Below are 18,950 nucleotides of genomic sequence, written 5' to 3'. Positions count from 1 at the left end.
ATCTCTCCTGTATAGGAAACAATTATTAAGGGACCATCATTACCAACACCGACAGTTCCCAGGATATGGAGGCCTGCATGTTTTCAGTTCTGCATCATGGGACAAGTCAGACATAAGCCGTTCAAAACTGTCAAGTGTGCAGAATTTGAAAGGAAGAGCACACTGCCAAGGGTTCTTCATATTTCATCGACAAATCTCCATGACAGTGGATCTTATGGGCCACATATGGCAAGAAAGAAAATAAGAACGCCAGCATATTGCTGTTCAAACAAATTGAAATACATTTTATTCAACTCCTCATTTCTTTTGAGCTTAAGACACACTATGTATAGCTTTTCCATGAATCAAAGCTAATAAGAGAAACCTGCCAAATGCACTGTACTTTCTGTACAAAAGAATTTGCCAATCTCCACCTTACAAGCAAACAGAAGAAGGTACTAGTGAATGAACTGGAAGATGGATTAAGTTTGTTCCCAAAACTATTGTCACCTTTTCACACGGACTATTCTATATGTCTGAGAAGGCATGCAAAGATATTCTGAAAGAAGAAAAGGTTTTCCACAGAGAGGGAAAACCAGCTTCAACAAGCCCTGGAGTTTCCACACAGAAGTTCATCTAGGTAGTGACCCAGGTGGCGCAGAAGGCAATAGCAGCATCCGTGTCTTAGATTAGGACAAAGTCCCTCGGGACATGACCATCAGTGACAGCACCAAGCTTTCCACAACAAGAACACAAGTGTGCCACCCTGGACTGAATGCAATTCTGAAGTGGAAGTGACAGATAAGCAGTGCTGGAGGACCTGCCTGTTTGGGTAGTTTCAGGATTTATCTCCCAGGAAAATGCATCTTTTAGCCACTTCCCCACCTGACATAACCAGTAAGTTTAGCACACGACGTTCTGCAGATTTCTGTTGGCCTTCCACTGCACACAGAATAAAAAAATTTTTATTCTTTTTATAAAGAATAGTGAGTTTTTATTAGATTACCCTTGCAGCAGTGCTCTTGATGTCAAAATTTCTTTGGAGTTCTTAAATGAACTGTTCAGTATGTTTTATTCAATACTGTAATAACTTTTGACACTAAAAACTATGCTCAGATTTTGAGTTTTTCGCTTAGAAAGGGAGCATAAGGACATATGCATGAAATACTGTAGGGAATACAACTGATTCCCTAACACTCAAGCAGGGCAGAATTCAAGTTTGTATGAGCAACGAGAGCTGATTTAACTGTTCTACACTCAAGATCTAAGAGAGCTGGATATACACATTTCCTTTGGTTTTAAGGAAAATGAAGCAGCCAACACTTTCCTGAGGAATCTTTACAGGGAAAAGGAAAGTAACTTTTAAGAACCTGCATCCCAAAGAAGCCAAGTGTGTCTTCACAAGGCAAGGTACTTCCTACCCCAAAGATCCTACAGAAGGAATGGAAAAATCTGAGGAACTCATTGCCACAGCAGGAATAAACACAGATAGATAATGAAAATCCATGCTAACACCAAGACAGGGAAAGCATTTCCCACAATGATTAAGCCAACTACTAATTACGTACTTCAAATAAAATAAATCCTTCCTGTTAAGGCAACATTACTCCTAATTCCTTTCGGTGCGGTGTATCCACTTCCTTGGAAGCATCCAGTATCAGCACAGGCAAAGACAGGGCACTGGAGAAAGGGGCAACTGCTCTGCTTTAGTAAGGCAAATTCTGTGCTTCCAAGCCCCAGCATTCACAGCTATTTATAGCACGAAGTGCAATTGTTGGCAGCAATGTAGATGACATAAGGAAAAGAATCCACTGTTCTAACAAACAGATCTACAGCGGAGCTTTTACCCACCGTGCTTAGAGAACTAAAGCTTGCTGACTTGCAGAAAAATGGAAACAAAATAGGCTAAGTCCATGTGCATCGTTTTTGACAGCTTTGAGTTGCCACGTTGCCTAACGCGTCATTTTTAGTTCTGAAAGCTTTCCCTGTTACTTGTGGATATCACAGAACTGCTCATTTCTGATGAGCACTTGTCCAAAGATCATACACATTTTCAGTTTGCTAGAGACACATTACAATGCTTGTTACAAAGATTTCACTGGGAAAGAAGATGCTTCAAAAACTCTAAATGACCCTGATTTCACTGGGTACTCGGAATGCCTGTGTAGTATACCAAGTTTCCCTCCATCTCCAAGAACATTGTGAATGCATAATAGCTTTCCATATTTTACCTTAAGTACACAGCTATAAACAGGAGAGATTATAGAAGGCATGGGGCTAAGATAACATGACATGACAAGTTCTATAAGCTGAAGCATGACCACAGGCTAGATAACACAAGAAGTGGCACAAGGAGGTTTTATCTTCTTAAGGAAAACAACAGCTTGTTGTTTTGAGTAAGCCAACCTGCAGATGGAGTGATAATTTTATGAATGTGTTATATGTGAAAAGACAACGACTTACCTTCTGAGGGTAGTAAAGTGCAGACTGTTATCTGGAGATGTAAGTGTATGTTCTAGATGGAGAGCGAGTCTCATTCTGGGCACTGGGTGGCACATTTAAGAAATCCCAAATCAGAATTGTATCGTCATGGGAACTACTAATGATCTGAAATTCATCAAACTGGAGTCTAAAGACACGTCCTGAATGTTCCTGTGAGTAACATGAAATCAGTTAGCAGGCCAAGAAGAGGATAACATTTCATTACATTTGTACTAGCGCATGTACCTGGACACAGAATGGGGTATTAAAATTCTTGTGCACTGGTTAAGAAGCCCTAAAGTTATAATTGCACTTGAGTTTAAGAAAAGCAGATTTCATACTTAAGGTTTTTTTTCAGCAAAACAAACAGCTTTCGAATCAAATGCCTGTAAAAACCCTGCATCTCCCCTGGAGGGGCCAGCTGTAGGTGCTGAGGTTATTAAAGACAAAAGCAGCCTATCAATCAAGAAGCAGCAATTTACAAGGTTGGCTGGCACTGACACTCTACCAGGGCTCCTTCTCTTACATCAGATCTTGCATCCAACACTGCTGCTAACCCAATTTCCGTATAGCCCTAACACACCACATCACAGCTTCATCTAGGACACATTGCTGAAAGGATCATTATGGCTCACTTACTAGTAAAGACAGACTGTGTCCAAATGCTGCCGTATAAAAACTAGGTGTGGGAGTACATGCTCCATCAGCTCTTTCAAAGAACCTCAAAATGACACTAAGGCCCAGAAAAGGTTCCCCTCTTTGACCTGCTTATCTATTTTTAAATCAATTTAAAAGGATTACATGACCTTCAGTAGAGAACTAAGCGGAGCTGTCAAATTCATCTCCAAACTATAATCTGAGCTGCAGTATACTCACTGAAGGGAAAGAACCAACTTTTTACTGAAAAACTAAATATACTGCATTCACAGGGAATACAAGAATAGTTAAATCTCATCTCCATGCAAAGACTACTGAAATGAAGAAAAATTAGAAGCATTTCTAGCAATGTAAGCTCTTCTGCAGGTGTTGGAAAGGCCAAGCACAAGCTAAATATGCCAGTCACCATCATATACAGACAATAACTTTGGGTCACTACTAGCTTGGACAAATGTCAAACTGACTCCTGAAGTAAAATTTCATGCACGTTTCAGTGAAAAGAACAATGAAGTCACTACCCCAATATCTATATTTAAGTCTATCATAAATCAAAACCTTTATTAAAAGGAAAAATACAGCTTAAGCAACAGCCTTAACTCTGGTAGTCCCCTGATGTGATTACAGTTCCTGTGGCAAGCCTTTCAACTCATCCCCCTTTCTCTTAACACATTTCTTCCTTCCAAACTGTTTGGGAAAGGCTCACAGAATTCCTCCCCCCACCAACTCCCTTAATAATGGGAAATTCAAAGCCAGCACTACAATGATATTAGGGAACCACACCAATAACTAGAATGATCTGACACACTGTCGGGATGATTTATTTTTGGAGTATTTGAGAAAGTAAAGCCAGAAAACCTCAACTTTTTCATTTAAGCTTTGATCCAAGTAATTCAGAATATCGTGATATATACATTTTTCTCTATTCTTAGCATAAGAAACAGACTAGGCTTTACAGAGAACATCCTGAATTTCTCACCTACCCCACTACAAGGGAATAAAACACCTCTCACTCTCAAATAAGAGATTTCAGATAACTCCAAATGAATTAATTTTACATACCACTAATGTACGCAAGCATAATGTACTTGCTGGGGCACGCGGGTCAAGAGCAGCTTGCAAGTCCCAAACTTTAATTTTGCTATAAAGTAAAATAAGAAGGTTATAATAGTGTTTTCAAGTATAAACAAACATAGAAGAAACATCTAAAAGCAATGGTGAGAACTCCAGATTTTCCCTTCAGCTAATTTATCAACATCAAGCAAAATGTTCTCATTTATGAAATACTACTGCTGAATCTCATAAAACACAAATAGGTTTGTATTTTTTAGCAGCAAATACAACAACGCCTTTGTAATGGACCAAGTGGGTTGTTTACACTAAAGACAAATGAACTATTTTTATATATACAAGCCATTTTGGAATTGCAGAACAGGTCAAAAGCCCACAGCACTACTGATCAATTGCAAAGATCCAACAGGAATTAGGCTGAAACTGCCAACCCCAGTGGCACAATAAACGCAAATAAAAGGCTAGAGACAATCAGTTCAAAAATCGTTTTTAACAGCTGTACCGTTCACTTGAAGTACAAAAAGGGCAGAGAAAGAACTGGAGAAATTGGACACGGATGTAAGTTGTCCTGAATCTAATCAGCAGTGAAAATACTTCTGCCTTGCAAGAAGTGCTCATGGTGGGGACTCCTACCTTCAACTTATCAGAAAGAGCAACTGAAGAGTTCTGAGAGCCCTACAAGGTATGTTTACTCTTTCAGTAAACATTTCGTCTTAAAATAAACTAACAGGAAAAAAAAAAAAAAAGAACGCCTAACTACTCTGAGCACATGGACCTGGCAAGGAGCAATTCCTGAGAGAAGAGACAAAAGAATGCACGCTTTTGTAGGCTGGTGGTCACTTCAGCCAAACAAAAGTTTATTTTCTGTGAAAAGTCAAACTTGAGTGATAAAATAATTTTGGTGTGCACTGAAGAGTGCCAGAAAAGCAGTTTTTCTACTTAAAACTGCAGCCTGCTGTGTTGAACCCTTATTCTGCACACAAGACCCAAAGGCTTTCAGAAGATGCTTTGTTAAGGCAAAACCTTTTGAAATTGCTTTCAAAAACATACCCATCATAGGCTCCACTAACAATTCTCTTGTTGTCGAACCTGATGCATCGAACCAGTTCTTCGTGGCCTTCTAATACTCTTAAACAGGCACCGCATTCAATGTCCCATAGCCTTAAAAGAACAGAAGAAAAAGTGAGTACTTCAGGTTCAGTATCACTCCTTAGGACTTACATGCAGCAATTTAAGCATGCTATCGAATGGTTTTCTGTGGAAAATATCACAGTTTGCTAAAAAAAAGGCCACTGGTAGAACTAGATGTCCCTTTCATGCAATTCAGAGAGAAATTTGTATTGCAGCTGCAGTATATCAAAATTAACTCATTCAGCTACTCATTCAAAATTACATGCAATTTATTTTTATATTGACATGGTTTAGTGGGTGATATTGGCAGGGGAGGGGACGACACGACAGTTGGACCAGATGATCTTGAAAGTCTTTTCCAACCTTAATGATTCTATGATTCTATTTAGGGACATTGTCTAGTGGGTGATACCAGTGGTAGGGGGACAGTCAGACCAGATGATCTTGGGGGTCTTCTCCAACCTTAATGGTTCTATTATTCTAAGTGTTGCATACTTGCTAAATTATTTTAGGAAATCATAATACACATTTTTCTATTCTGCATAAATCAGTGGTTACTAGAGGTTCCAAAAGTAACTAAGAGAACCAGTGACCAATATCTTGCTCATCTCTCCAATCAGGAAACAAGGTGATGAACTACAGGAATAGACAGTTTTGCTTACCTTTGTCTGAACCTCGCAGTCTCACTTTTTCATGAGGATGTGATACGTTTACTCTCTCACTGAATTAAATATCAGTTACACATCATCTGCTCTAATGGCCAGCCCTACCAAAGATGCTTTTGCATGGGTAGGGCAGCAGCAAAGGTGGTAGCGGTGAGGAATCCTGTTATCATGTACAAACGTGCACTGTCACATACCAAGAGCAGCTCGTTGGCACCCACCTAATGGTATTGTCAGAAGATCCACTGACAACTAGTCGATCCCTGTACTGCAGGCATGCAATGCCACGCTTGTGCCCATTTAGAGTACGAACAAACTCACACGTACTTGTGCTCCAGACCTGTGAAACATGAGATAAGCATTCCTCTGAGAATTATGCTTAAAGAAAGGCTTTTTACTTTTAAAAGAAGCCGCTACGAACTCAGAAGTTTGAGGCTGACTTTTGCTGGACAGCAGAATGAAAACTTGCTATGCGGTGTTAAAGGAAGACTGGCACCACGGGGCCTAGCAATGACAAGAGCCAGCAGCACCGCTGTCCTACTGTACATTGAGTCAATGAGAAAGACTGGGGGGTGTTAGGGGAAAGAGGGGGAGGGCGATAAGCAAAACATTCTGAAATGGTAGACACTGCTCCAACAATTTCAAAAACTTGATGACACTTGAATCACTTGGTAAGTTAGTAACCATTTCTACAAGTGGAAGTTACCCCATCCATACACAAAAATAACCCCTATTTTTTACCTAAGAAATTTCTAGCAATCTATTTCTAAGAGAAGACCAAAGCTGTAGCCTGTAAAAGTTTGGTGGCTTCTTCTTTAAGATTAAATTATTTGACCAACTTTGCCCATTTCTGGTGAAATGTAATTGAAGTTCTAATCTAAAGTATCCATGTAAATAAAGTGGCTCATTTTCCAACAGAGTGCAGCAGGATCTTTGGCAGATATTTGGGCATGAAACTGTCAAGAGCTTTTTGGCACAATCTAGGGTAGCTCTGGTTCTAGAGAGGGAATGGGGAAACGCCTTTATTATATTAATACACTTCGGGTAACACAAAACTTCTGGTATGTGAGAGTCTTCAAATACAGCACTTTAATTCTTCAAACATGGCAAAGTCTGGTTTAGCTGCTGGGAAGGTGTGGTGTGGAAAGGCAACTGCTGATAAATTTCACGTCTGGAACAGGACTGCCAATTGAAATAAAAAAATACTGTTTGGAAAAAGACACAAAATGTGCCACATTTAACAAACAAACCAATCTAAAGACTGGAGTTCAAACAGTGAGCAGGCTTTACTTTCTTGCAATTGTACAACAGAAGCCACAAAAATGTTACGAGCCTAGTTATGTGCATACAGACATTAGCAGCTAGTACAAGGAAGCAGCTAGCTGAATGGTAAAGAAAAAGGCACAGAACTTTATGAAAACCTCAGCTATTCAGGTTTAGATCGCAACACTCAAGCTTTTCTGGCTTGGTAGACATTCAGACCTAGATGAGAGCTCTGCCAACTTACTTTAATGGTCCTGTCACCTGACGCTGACACAATGTACTTGTCGTCAAAGTCTACCACATTAACAGCAGCACGATGGCCAACTAAGACACGGCGCAGTGTGATGTCAGTAGGCGATGCCATATCCCAGACAGCAATGGATCTGTCCTTCGAGCACGTCACCATTAAGCCATTACTGAACCTCAAATGAAGCACTGCTTCATTGTGATGAATCAGCGTGTTCAGAACTTCACCTGTATTTACATCCCAAACTCTGCAAAAGAAAAGAATTTTATCCCAAAATGAAGGAAGATGACTACATACAGCGTACAGTGCAAACACACACAGCTCTATTACCATCTCTAACATGGAGCTCCCTGGCTACTTAACTCCTCTTTGGGCTTCAAAAGGGCAGGAAGACAGGAACTGGGGAAGTATCTGAGTTCACTTCTTAGAATCACAAGCAATAATTAACAGCCGTGGGCAGTTAAGCTAGGAAAAGCCTAAGCTGGGACCACTGTTAAGAGGAAGGGCTGCGTAACAAGAAGCACAACTCTACAACTCCTTCTAGGATGATTAGAACCTGTACTATGTGTAAATTGTTTAAACAAACCAGAACAAATACTACCCAATATGTTTTTTTTCAGTTTTATGCCATTCATTCAATTAGCACATACCAGTAGCAACTGGAAGGTAGCACCCTCCAGGGCTACCTACTAGCTTACATCAAGCAAAAATCACTACTAATTTTATGGTAACTGAAGGCTGCTATCATCAGTTCTTAAGCTGTATAGGTTGACACTGGTAACATTGATACAAGACACCACGAAAGAGACAATGCCCTTCCAATGAACTGTACCCAAGCATATGTGTATTGGACATCATCTGACCAGTGAATTCATTGCAAGAATTTAAACCCATCAAAATCACTGTCAGATGAGCACTCCATATACACCAAGTCTCCTTTCATTAAGTCATAATTAAGCTATGTCAGGTGACATGAGAAACCCTAAAGGAGAAATCACCACATAGTTGGCCCATCAGCCATCCCACTTCAGATTGTGCTTTGAGTCCTACAGGTCACATTCTTTCCAAATGCGTAACACTAAAAAGCACGAGACGAATTTGGAAAAAAAGTGCTGAATGTGATGCTTTGCAACGTACAAATAACTTATTTTGGGGGTAATTGTATCACATTTATATTAGGGATTTTGACATTTGGAGATTATTTCAAGTGTTTCCAGTCCTGATACTCAATTTTTATTTTTTATTTTTGCAAAAACTTAACTCTCACCTCACTGTAGAATCTGAAGATCCAGTTACAATGACTCTTTCATCATACTGCAGACAAAGAACTGAGCCAGTATGTCCTGTTAATACTTTCAAACATTCCAAGCTTGTTTTGTCCCAAATCTGTTAAAGATAAAAAGTATAAATGACTTATCAAGATCAAGAACATGGGTTCAGGAAACTTAAACACTGCTGCTGCAGAGAAGGGAGGAAGAAAATCAGAGAGTGCCTGTCCAAACAGAGGGTCTGTCCTGTCCTCCCTTTTAACTTGATGAAGCCTCTTTGACACAAGTTTTTGACAGAACAGTGAGATAAGCAACGATAATGAAAAGAGAAAAGCCTGTTTTGCAAAAGGAAATGCCATGGCACTCAGGCGATATTAGCATGAAAGCAGCCTATTTGCATGAAAGCTAAGTATTAGCAAGGAAGAAAGACACTGCTAAGGACAGTACGTAGAACACTGCCTTCATTTGTGAACTCTGATTTCACAACCCGAACAAGCGTTTCTCTGCATGCGTTGATTCTGAACAAGCATTTCTTTGTAGCCAGCAGTATTGATTTCCTGAGTGGCAGTCTGCAAAGTTCCTAGAGCAAAACGCAGGTGAAGACTTTGCAGGGCTACAGAGTACATCCCATCTCATAAACCCTGCACAGATAAACACTGCCCCAAGAAGAGATGAGAGAAATCAAGGAAATGCCAACAACTGTCCCTCCAAAGCAGATTTACCCAAAGGTATCTACGGAAAAGACTGAAAAAGCGTTTACCTTAATGGAGTTATCTCGTAGGCCACTGATTATCTTTTCATCATCGTACTGTAAACAGTAGACACCTTTGCTATTTTCGGAGCGGCACTGAATCCTTTGCAAATTATGTCGCCCACATCGCCAGTTCGATTCTATAGTCTGACAAGAGGGGAGACAAGCAGGAGTTAGGCACAAGGCTGCGTGCTTGAGCACGATCACTCCAACAGATGCACAGCAATCCTTCCCACTGTTACAAAGTCCACCCTTAAATTTTAAGCCTAAAGACTTAAATGTTTCCTTCCCATAAAAATACACAAAACAATGAATTAGGACTTTATTTTCTCATGACAAGAGCTGCTTGGAATTCAGTTTCCCCCTGTATTTACACCACCATCTGACAGCAGCACCAAAGACCAAACTGGGAACTTATATGACACCATGCTCAGCATCACCTGAGTAACACAGAGCCCCACATGGACGTTGTCAGCAGAGTTCTTGGACCGTCCCGTCCCTTCCCCTACCCAGTCATTTCACCTGGTAGCTGTTTTTATGCATCCTAGGGATTTTGAGACACGAACGCTCCCACTAAGCACCTTAAAGCCTGAAAAAAAAAATAAAACTAACGGGGACTATAAAAATTAAACCATCTGAAGAATAACTAAAGTTTGTTTTTTTAAATCCCCCCCAACTTAAAATCTAAGTGTAATTCTCAACATCTTCATTCGTAAATACATTTTTAAGGTAAGAGGCCTGACACCTTCAAAGGAGGCACACTATTTCATAGCAAAATCAGAATATTTCCATCTTTTCATCTGCTGTACTACTTGTGTGAAGACCAATGTTGGTTTCAAACAAATGTGGGATTTTAAGAAATATGGGATTTTGGTTAGAAAGTTTGAAACGAGCACTGTAAGAGAACCAATGCACAGAACTCTGGGACAACACCCGCAGTACCCAGCGCGGCTGGGATGCCTCCCACCTTCCAGTACAAGCACCAGAACACACCACAGATTTGATTGTTTCCCTGGTGCCACCCCAGTACTGCACAGAAACCTGGGGTGAAGCTGCTCATCTGTCAGTTTGTTTGGAAAAGCATGTTTACAATCAGATCCTAACCATAAAAGCAATACCAGGCACCTCTGCTGTTCCATGCAGTTCTTTCTCTCCTCTCCAAGACTGGAAAACAACTGAAAAGATAATTAAAGGCAAAAGCACAGTGCAAGTGTGACCTCCCAGTTCTAGGAAAACATGCCTGTTTGAGGGGAAAACAGTCTATCACTGTTTTCCATGTGTTTGCTCCTTCAGTTATCTCCCTTTGTGCAACTTGGAGACAATTATACACAGTCATAATACAAACCTGATGTGCCAAGGGAATTTGTCTACATTATAAGAACTAAGAGGCTTCTGGAAGAGCACGCTGACAAGTTATTCATCCCTTCTCATTCTCTTCCAATTTGGTGGGGAAACTAATTAAGATAGAAAGTCATCTTTCCATTTGGGATCAGCTTTTACTGGCCAGCTGGTCGTCAGACTGAACTGGGCTTAAGCTCTTCAGATCTGGCACTGCACTGGCTCAGCCCCGGACTTCTGCTTTGAAGGCAGCAGACTGCTGGTTGTGCTGCTTGCTCGGCATGGGATGGAGGGTCCAAGGAGGAAGGCCTCTCAAGTTTTATCTGCAGATTTATCATCTGTGCTTGGAGGGCAGAGCTGCAGCTCATTAACTCCTTTGCTCTTACAGAGGTGACAAACTACACTTGGAAACAGCAGCGAATTTAAGACAGCAACAGTACGAACCAATATAATCCAAGACCTGAAGTGGGGTATTTAAAAATGCAATGCTAACACCGAAGACACTGGAAACAGAGCAACACAGATTCAAGTCAGCCAATTTAAATAGCTTCAGAAACCATATATGTTCCAACACTCAGTTCTGAGAAGTCGTCTAAGGGAGAGTTTCCCTAAAGCCCCATTCTTGGAAGGGCTGAAATTCGCACTTTTACATAACACGCGCTGGATTACCCTAGCTGCTGAGCGCCCAAACACCATTCAAGCGCCTTCACACCTCAGGTTCCTGTGACAGCGATTACCAATAGCTACAGAACACATTAAGAACACCACAAATCAGTATTTTTTTTTTATTTAACGGTTTTTTAAAGAGAACAGCAGTCAGTAGAAGTAAGCTGACCAAACATTTCAGGACACTAGCTGGCTTAGCTCTTAGAAGTGCACTATAGGAAGCTCCATAATCAGCTTACCATAAGAAAATGCTGGCTTCGAATAAAAGAAACTAAGGTATTATTTACATGTATGTGAAGGCACTGTAAAGCAGTAAGTCATACGCAGGTGCACATTTTAATTCTGCAAGTAGATGTCATTTCATTTAGACATTATATAGTGTGGCTACTGTGGGAAAATACTTGATGTTTTTTGAGAACTTGTAAAATCCCCTTACACTGCGTAAATTTTCAATATGCTGGGAAAGTAGCCACAATACACAGAGAATATACAGCGGCATTTAAATTGGCAATAGAGTGAAAACAGATGTGTACGTATAGAGAAATAACATTATTTTAGATGACTAAATACGGCTGAGTGGGTGGGCAACCTGGAGGACCCTCTAAAAAGGAACATGTTTAATACAATACTGGCAACCACATAAAAGCTTCTTGCTATAGGAAATTTCTGGTTGTTACTGAATAGCACATTTAGTAAAAGTTTTCATCTGCAACCTCCTTCCAGGAGATATCTTAATACGCTCTGTACACAGCGAGTAGGTACGCGTGCGTGTACAAGGGAGAGGAGGAAAGCGCTGCTTTTATGGGCTGTTATAAGCAGCATGGAGTCAACGGTAAGAGAGGCAGTTCATTTGTGCGCTTCGGGTACCAAACCTAGCACTAATAGAAGCAATACTCACTGCTGCATTTTCTACAGATCCTCAAAGCCTCCAAGTTCACAGCCTCTAAACGTGGGTTTCCCAGCTAAAAGGAAGACGGGGCAGAGCACAGCCCCATAGCTCACAGGCACAGAAGAAAGCTGCTCTCACTTCGAACGCCCAGTGGAGTAGCCGACAGATGCTGTACGCCCACAACAAAATGTGGACATACAAGGGATAAAGAACAAACGTGAAGCCAAAGCATCTGCCCCAGCAAGGGAGCCATTTGGCACCTGCAGAAATGGGTAACTGGATAAAAAAAGGCATTTAGAGAAAACCACACAGAGTAGCCCAAGATGCGGAGGTATCGCCAACTCCGGGCTACGCCAAGGTAAATTCACTGGTACAAGGACGCACAGTAAGAGAGATGCAATCCATCTGAACTAACACTTGGAATATTTTCTGTACTCTGGGTGTTAAGGATAATCTACTAAAAGCAGTTTTGTTTTGCTTTGTTTTTTCCATTTTACAGTGTACACTGTGTTCAGTTCCTTGGTTTTTTATCCTTGTGAATGGTACTGCAAAGTGGCCTCATCTTTATCCCAAAACACAAGGAGACTGTTCCCTCAGAATACACAGCTTTCAAGATACAAGGGACAGAAAAAGGAACCCACACGTTTGTACTATAAACAGAGATTCTCCTCAGACATGAGGCATTTACAAGTGCAGTTAGTCCCAAACTCTTGTTCTTCACAGCATTTAAGAGATGATCTCATGTCACCAGGGTGAAGAGGACTTACTATTTCATTCGTTATGATGTTAAGAGAGTTTGACAGGCAAAGATGAAAGGAAGGATTGGCCGTGGCACCAGGCTCCTTGCATCTTCGAGGTGTTTCCCCTTCTGGATCCTCTGAAGATGCTACAACCATTAGGAAAGAAAAAGCACGAGGCTTCTGAAGAAGAGTACTGATTCCCCAAGCTCCCAGTGAGAATCTAGACTTCACTGTTGGGTTTCCAAGCTGCTGTTAGACAGTGAAGGCCAAAGAACTTCCCTGTCTCTGTAACAGCCATAAGAAGAGGAGCTACGTGATGCAGACTCCCAAGAAGGCTTAAGCTGGTTTTCCAGAGCAATGTGCAGGGCGGTAGCTGTCCTGTCCTTACCACAACAGCCTACGCACACGGTTTCTGACACAGCGGGATGACTGCCTCACAGTAACAGATGACAAAGCGTGCCAACAGCAAAGCCTCCTTCCACAACAGTTCGCGGAGGGATAACAACCCTGCAAGTAAGACCATCACCATCTTCCTTGTAAGTGTAATCGCTTCCAAAAACCCCTGGTAAGGAGCGAAGCGCCAGTGGTGGGCACAGAGCTGCAGAGACAGCTAAAAAAAACTCAAGCAACCCAGGAGCTGGATCAGCACCAGGGAGGGTACCGCACACGGGCACCAATGACATCCCCCTGCCAAAGCAACACGGCAGCCAAAGTGCTCGCCCTGTACCCAACATCCCCTTCACAAAGCACCTCCTGAGAGCTGCCGCAGAACCGACGCGATGAACAAGATGATGCGGTCAGAGAGCTCCATGGAGCTGCCATCTCAGCAGAGGAGCTGACGAGTCTGGCTGCAGGCACGGCATAGTTAATTACACACACACGAAGACATCGATGCCCACTGTCACCTGAGCCAGTAAACCTTTCTTTGGAAGCAAGCAGCAGAAAACATATGTACTAACATCTCGAACATGAACTGGCACGGCTGTTAGAAGAGACGAGACCAAGAGCTGCAAACCCTTCCCTACTGCACCCTGTGACTTACTGTCCTACTTTACCATTATGTTTATTGTTTCCCTATTCATTCTCTTACCCTTTTCAATAAGAAAGCTGAAATAACATGATTCACGATACACTATGGGACTCAGAAGAACAGCACCAGAAGTGACTAATTTGCATTTTATTCTCATAATGCTTTGAGATGTCGAAGGCAGCAGCCATAAAACTGGGAGCGGCACGACACTCGGTCACTCCTATGAGAACCGTTTAGTGCCTAAGTAGAAAATTTATATACTACTGATGCTGAAAATTCAGACACTACTGCTCACTCAAAGAATTTCCTCTATGACCAACAAGTCTTCATATTTTAGAGATTATCCCCAACCAAAGCTAAATGTAAGTCTAAAAGAATGCAGAGAATTACATGGAAGAAACTGTTGCTGTGCTACATGGGAAGATGCAATAAACAGTGACAGAGTAAACAAAAGCAAGAAAGCAAACCTAAACAAAGACTCCTTAAGAAACAATGGTAGCCAGGTTTGGGTATTTACCTGAAAAGCCAAGAACAAGCCATCTCCGTGAAGAATCACAGAAGCAAGACTAACGATTCGAGAAGCAGGGCTTGATTCTACCTCCATTAACACATACCGTACTCAAGTATTTGCATTATTGGAAATTAAAGTTCAGGGTACATGTGTTTAGTACAAGCAAAACCCATTTTCACAAAAAAGAAAAAGAAAAAGGAAAAGCTTCCAGTAACTGAAAAGTGGGTTTCTGACTTGATTTATAGAAGTCACAGGATACTCAGGCTATATTGTTACACTGCGAAGAACAGCCTGAAATTAAAGCAAGGCCAAAAAGCTAGGAGTGTACTACTGAGAGCCAGTCCAAGTCCAATATTACACAGGCTTTCAAATCAGTTTGGGGTAAAACATCACTTTTAGTATGAACTCCAAGACCAGAAGAAGAGCCATAAACAGTGCCGTCCAAAAATCTAAATAACTCTAGAGAAAAAAGGAATGGGAAGCTTTTCCTAGCAAGTCTTACAATTAAAGCATGATTTTTTGGCAGAATTAAAGATCCAAAAATTAAGTTCCCATCGTTTACAGCTGCTCAGATAAGATCCAAATGTGAACAATACAAACTGATGAAGTGCTGCCTCTCTCTGTGTGCGACTGATCCAATGTGTACAAAGCTGCCTGTAGGTCCAGCAAGTAAAACTACTCCTGAGTCCACTGCAGCTTTGCAGAACCCTTTTTAAAGCCCCATTCAAAAAAGAACAGATGAAATTTATGATCCTGAATGAGATAAATCTGAACAGTGGAATATGTTCATTTCTTACAGAGGAAGACTTGCAGAAACTGCAGTAAAGGCCACTCACACAGAAGGGCCATAGGAAATCACCCTGGGAAAAAGCTGACAGCATAATACGGACCGTTTCATCAGGCATAAAGAAAAGACAGTGTGCTCTGAGTGGCAAAATGGTGCTACACACCAGACAGCTTAGATAGATCAGGTGGAAAAAAAAAAAAAAGGCAGACAAACTGAAGTTTCAGGCCTAAAGAACAGTTTAGCACTGGGACTGTCTTAATGCCCAGAATGGCACCAGCGACTGATTTGCTGGGAGCGGCAGGAGGGGCTGCAGAGGCAGGGAACGAGAGGCTGAATGACATGCAGTTGCGTCCCGTCCCAGCACTCTGCCCCATGCACCCATTACCGGAGGCTGTCACGAGATGGGATGCAGTGTGAGAGCACCTCTGATCTGATCAGTACAGATGTTTTGTTCCCCAGGGAGGGAATAAACACCCAAACCTTCTCAACTCCTGTTCGGTAGGACCTGTAAGAGGACGCAGATGACCAAAGCAGTTGCTCTCTCCTGAACAGACTGTCTTCTCTATCAAGCACCTCCACAAATACAGCCACAAAGCACGAAATCCCAAAAGAGATCCCCCAAAGGAGATCTAGGGGCAACATCTGATGAAGAAAACCCTTTTCATCTTGCAGTTGGAAGTAGCCATGACCAAGGTAAGACCCATGGATGGCTCTTGCTGGTTTCCTCTCAAACAATCCCCATTTCTGCCCGACTTTCATCAACAGGCTGCAGCACACGTAAGAGGCACAGTACAATTCCAGGCTCATAGGCTACAGAGGGAACAGGGAAGTTCACTAACTATAAATGGACTCCTGCTTACACCCAAGTGAGAGGAACAGTTCTGCTGCAACCACACCACAAATCCCTTCCAGACCTAGAGAGGAAGTCTTACAAAGCGCAAGCCAACATCGGTGAGAACAGAGCTCCTCTGAAGTACCCCAATGACACGTCTGCCATCTACACACCTGACAAGAGACCAGTGCTGACAAAAACCAGAATTATTGCACCTTTTAGTTTCCATTTGAGACAATAACTTTTATGCACAATACTGTAAAAATAGAGTTGTATTTAAACAGGTACTTATCGGCCCCTACCAGAGCATGGGGGCACGTGAAGTACCCAAACAGGAACGATAAATCGCTCTTTCAAATCTTCAGAAGAAAACCAGCAGCCTTGGCTGCCTTGTTGTGAAAAAGTAGGTGTGACGTGGGCAGAGGGAATGAAGAAAGCCCAGCCAAGGATCTGTCCCATGCTACAGAGACCTGAAAGCAGTTTTCTGCCCCTTTCAGAAGGGGGAGCCCAAATCTGCGCCATGCACCATGAGAACTTCAGTTCTGCTGCTTGAACGCCTCATCTCGTTGGCCAGGTTCATTTTTAAAACTTCCAAAGTCATTTCTTAAGACTTTGGAAGTAGCTGTGGAGCAGACTTCAAGGGCTGGCTGAAAAACGTCTAGGTGTATATTGCTGACCAGATTCTCCCCACACACTCATGTAAGATTTCTCCAGCACCGTAATTAGAACAATACTTAACAAGCCTATTTCCTCAGGAATACACCGGAGCACTGACTATAGGAGACCTCCCAGTGTTAGCAGAGACTCGAGGTGACAGCTTCGTTCCCTTTCCAATTTTTCCCCAAGATTTTAAAATTTCAGTTCTAGTTCTCAAATCTCAACTTTCTCAAAGTTCACAAGAGCACATGCTGTTTATTTCACTGCCTGAAACCAAGCTTCCCTTAAGTCTTCAGCAAAATCCCATTTTAACCTTCTCTGCATTAGGTGGACCTAAGCCCCCATGGAAGCAAGGCGAGGCACTTGCCATGCGCTTGAAGATAAGGGCAACATTGAAATAGTCTTCTCAACTCATCACAAGAAACAGATACTTGTGCTCATTCTGCAGGGAAAACCGAGTAGTTGGCCATACTTCACAAATAATATGGAAAAAATCCAGGGACTTGGGGTTCTGGAAGCAGCATTATTGAGCTTCCCATGCTGGCACGCTGCCGATTAACACAATCCACTTAAAGCTGCTGACCTTCGCCGCCGCGCTTCGGGACTGCACCCAGCCGCAGGACACCCCACAGCAAAAAATTATCTCTATAAACAAGTCTTGCAAACAGATTTTTTTTTTATAAGCCCCAAATCAGGCTTTCCATTAAGAAAAAAAAAAGACTCCTAAAAGAGGTTGGCAATTCAACATCTAACTTGGAGACATTTAAAATTACTGGACCACCTCTCATGAAATGAAACCTAATTAAATATTTGGCTTCGCAGTGGAGGTGGAGAGTAGCTACTTCTTTCCAAGAATTCGTTTTCAGATCTCTAAATGTCCTCTTATTTTCAAATCCAATGATTTCAGAAGTGACATTATGTTCCTAAATGCGCTTGGCACAAAATAAACAGATACTGGCACCAACAAACGTTCAGAGAGGCTAGGGAACCTCCCTGTGCCGAATCAGAGCCTGGGCTACCTTGCAGTTAACGCCACTTTGTGGTTGCATGGACTTTTGACCCAAAACACAAATAGAGCCCCAGGGAAAGAAATCAAATTTGCTATTTATCATTCCTCAATTTTCCTTCCAATTGTTAGTTCGGTTTTTGGATTACTTTGCAAATTCTGTCAATCAAGTGAAAGAATAGAGGACGTTCCCCTTCGAGCTCATCTCTACCCACATGACCCCATTCAGCACCAGCTGCTGAAAAGGAGGAACTCAGTGCGAGAAGCAGCCCAGCAGAACTTGGTTGATCTTTGTCCTCCACGGGACAAATCCTCAATGACAAGATTTTCAGTTATATCAAATAGACTTTACTGTATTGAGAAAACAAAAAGAAAATCAACTCCTTCAGATACAAGATAAGTTTCTTATAGAAACACTAATATAATCATATAAAATGCTAATATGGTAGCCTTGGTAGGGGAACAGAGTGTCTGCATCTTTGGCTCATCACTAGCTCCCTAAACTCTGACCCTCGGACAGAAACAGGAAGATCCTATTCCAGATCCAGGCAAATATTTGAAGAAAAAACATTTTGCTATTCAGAGATAGAAAACTCTTCATCACTGCTAAGATGGAAGTTTTATTTAAGAGCTTCTGCACATTGCTTTGAAAGATGAAGGAATGGGGAAAGGGATGAAACTGAGGGAAACTATAATTTCAGGCTTAAAAAAAGCAGAGGAAAAGTTAGGAAGTGCTCCAAATCCTACAGTTAAGTTTTGTTGCTATTGTTACCCACCATCTACTTTTCTAAACAATGTTAAAAGCTTCTTTTGACAGTCCTTTAGGGAAGCAATTTGTGAAAAGTGCTTTAAAGGGTGATTTATAAGAAAAATTCTAATATTCTTTTGGAAGCAGATGAATTATTGGACCCTTGGCTATTAGCAAAAACACCAACCCCACTCCAGGTTGGAAACCTGCATAACAGCAGTATTTCACAAAGCCTGAAA

The 18,950-nt window shown here is 41.7% G+C and overlaps 1 protein-coding gene across 4 annotated transcripts in view; it reads right to left on the bottom strand.

The window, feature by feature from the left end:
- The window catches only part of FBXW11 (F-box and WD repeat domain containing 11), a 75,574-nt gene that overhangs the window by 3,581 nt on the left and 53,043 nt on the right, over positions 1 to 18,950 (bottom strand). For all 4 annotated transcript variants that reach the window (XM_083798690.1, XM_083798689.1, XM_083798691.1 and 1 more), the window contains 7 exons: positions 9,517 to 9,654; positions 8,756 to 8,874; positions 7,486 to 7,735; positions 6,200 to 6,318; positions 5,236 to 5,346; positions 4,177 to 4,255; positions 2,443 to 2,631 (listed from right to left, as the gene is read on the bottom strand). In XM_083798690.1, coding sequence (XP_083654816.1) covers positions 2,470 to 2,631; positions 4,177 to 4,255; positions 5,236 to 5,346; positions 6,200 to 6,318; positions 7,486 to 7,735; positions 8,756 to 8,874; positions 9,517 to 9,654 — 978 coding nt within the window. In that variant the 3' untranslated portion in view covers positions 2,443 to 2,469. The remainder of the gene's footprint in view (positions 1 to 2,442; positions 2,632 to 4,176; positions 4,256 to 5,235; positions 5,347 to 6,199; positions 6,319 to 7,485; positions 7,736 to 8,755; positions 8,875 to 9,516; positions 9,655 to 18,950) is intronic.

The sequence above is a fragment of the Anser anser genome, assembly GCF_964211835.1.
Source record: "Anser anser genome assembly, chromosome: 14".
In the NCBI taxonomy this organism is placed as follows: Eukaryota; Metazoa; Chordata; class Aves; order Anseriformes; family Anatidae; genus Anser; species Anser anser.
This window is presented reverse-complemented; position numbering and strand designations above follow the sequence as displayed.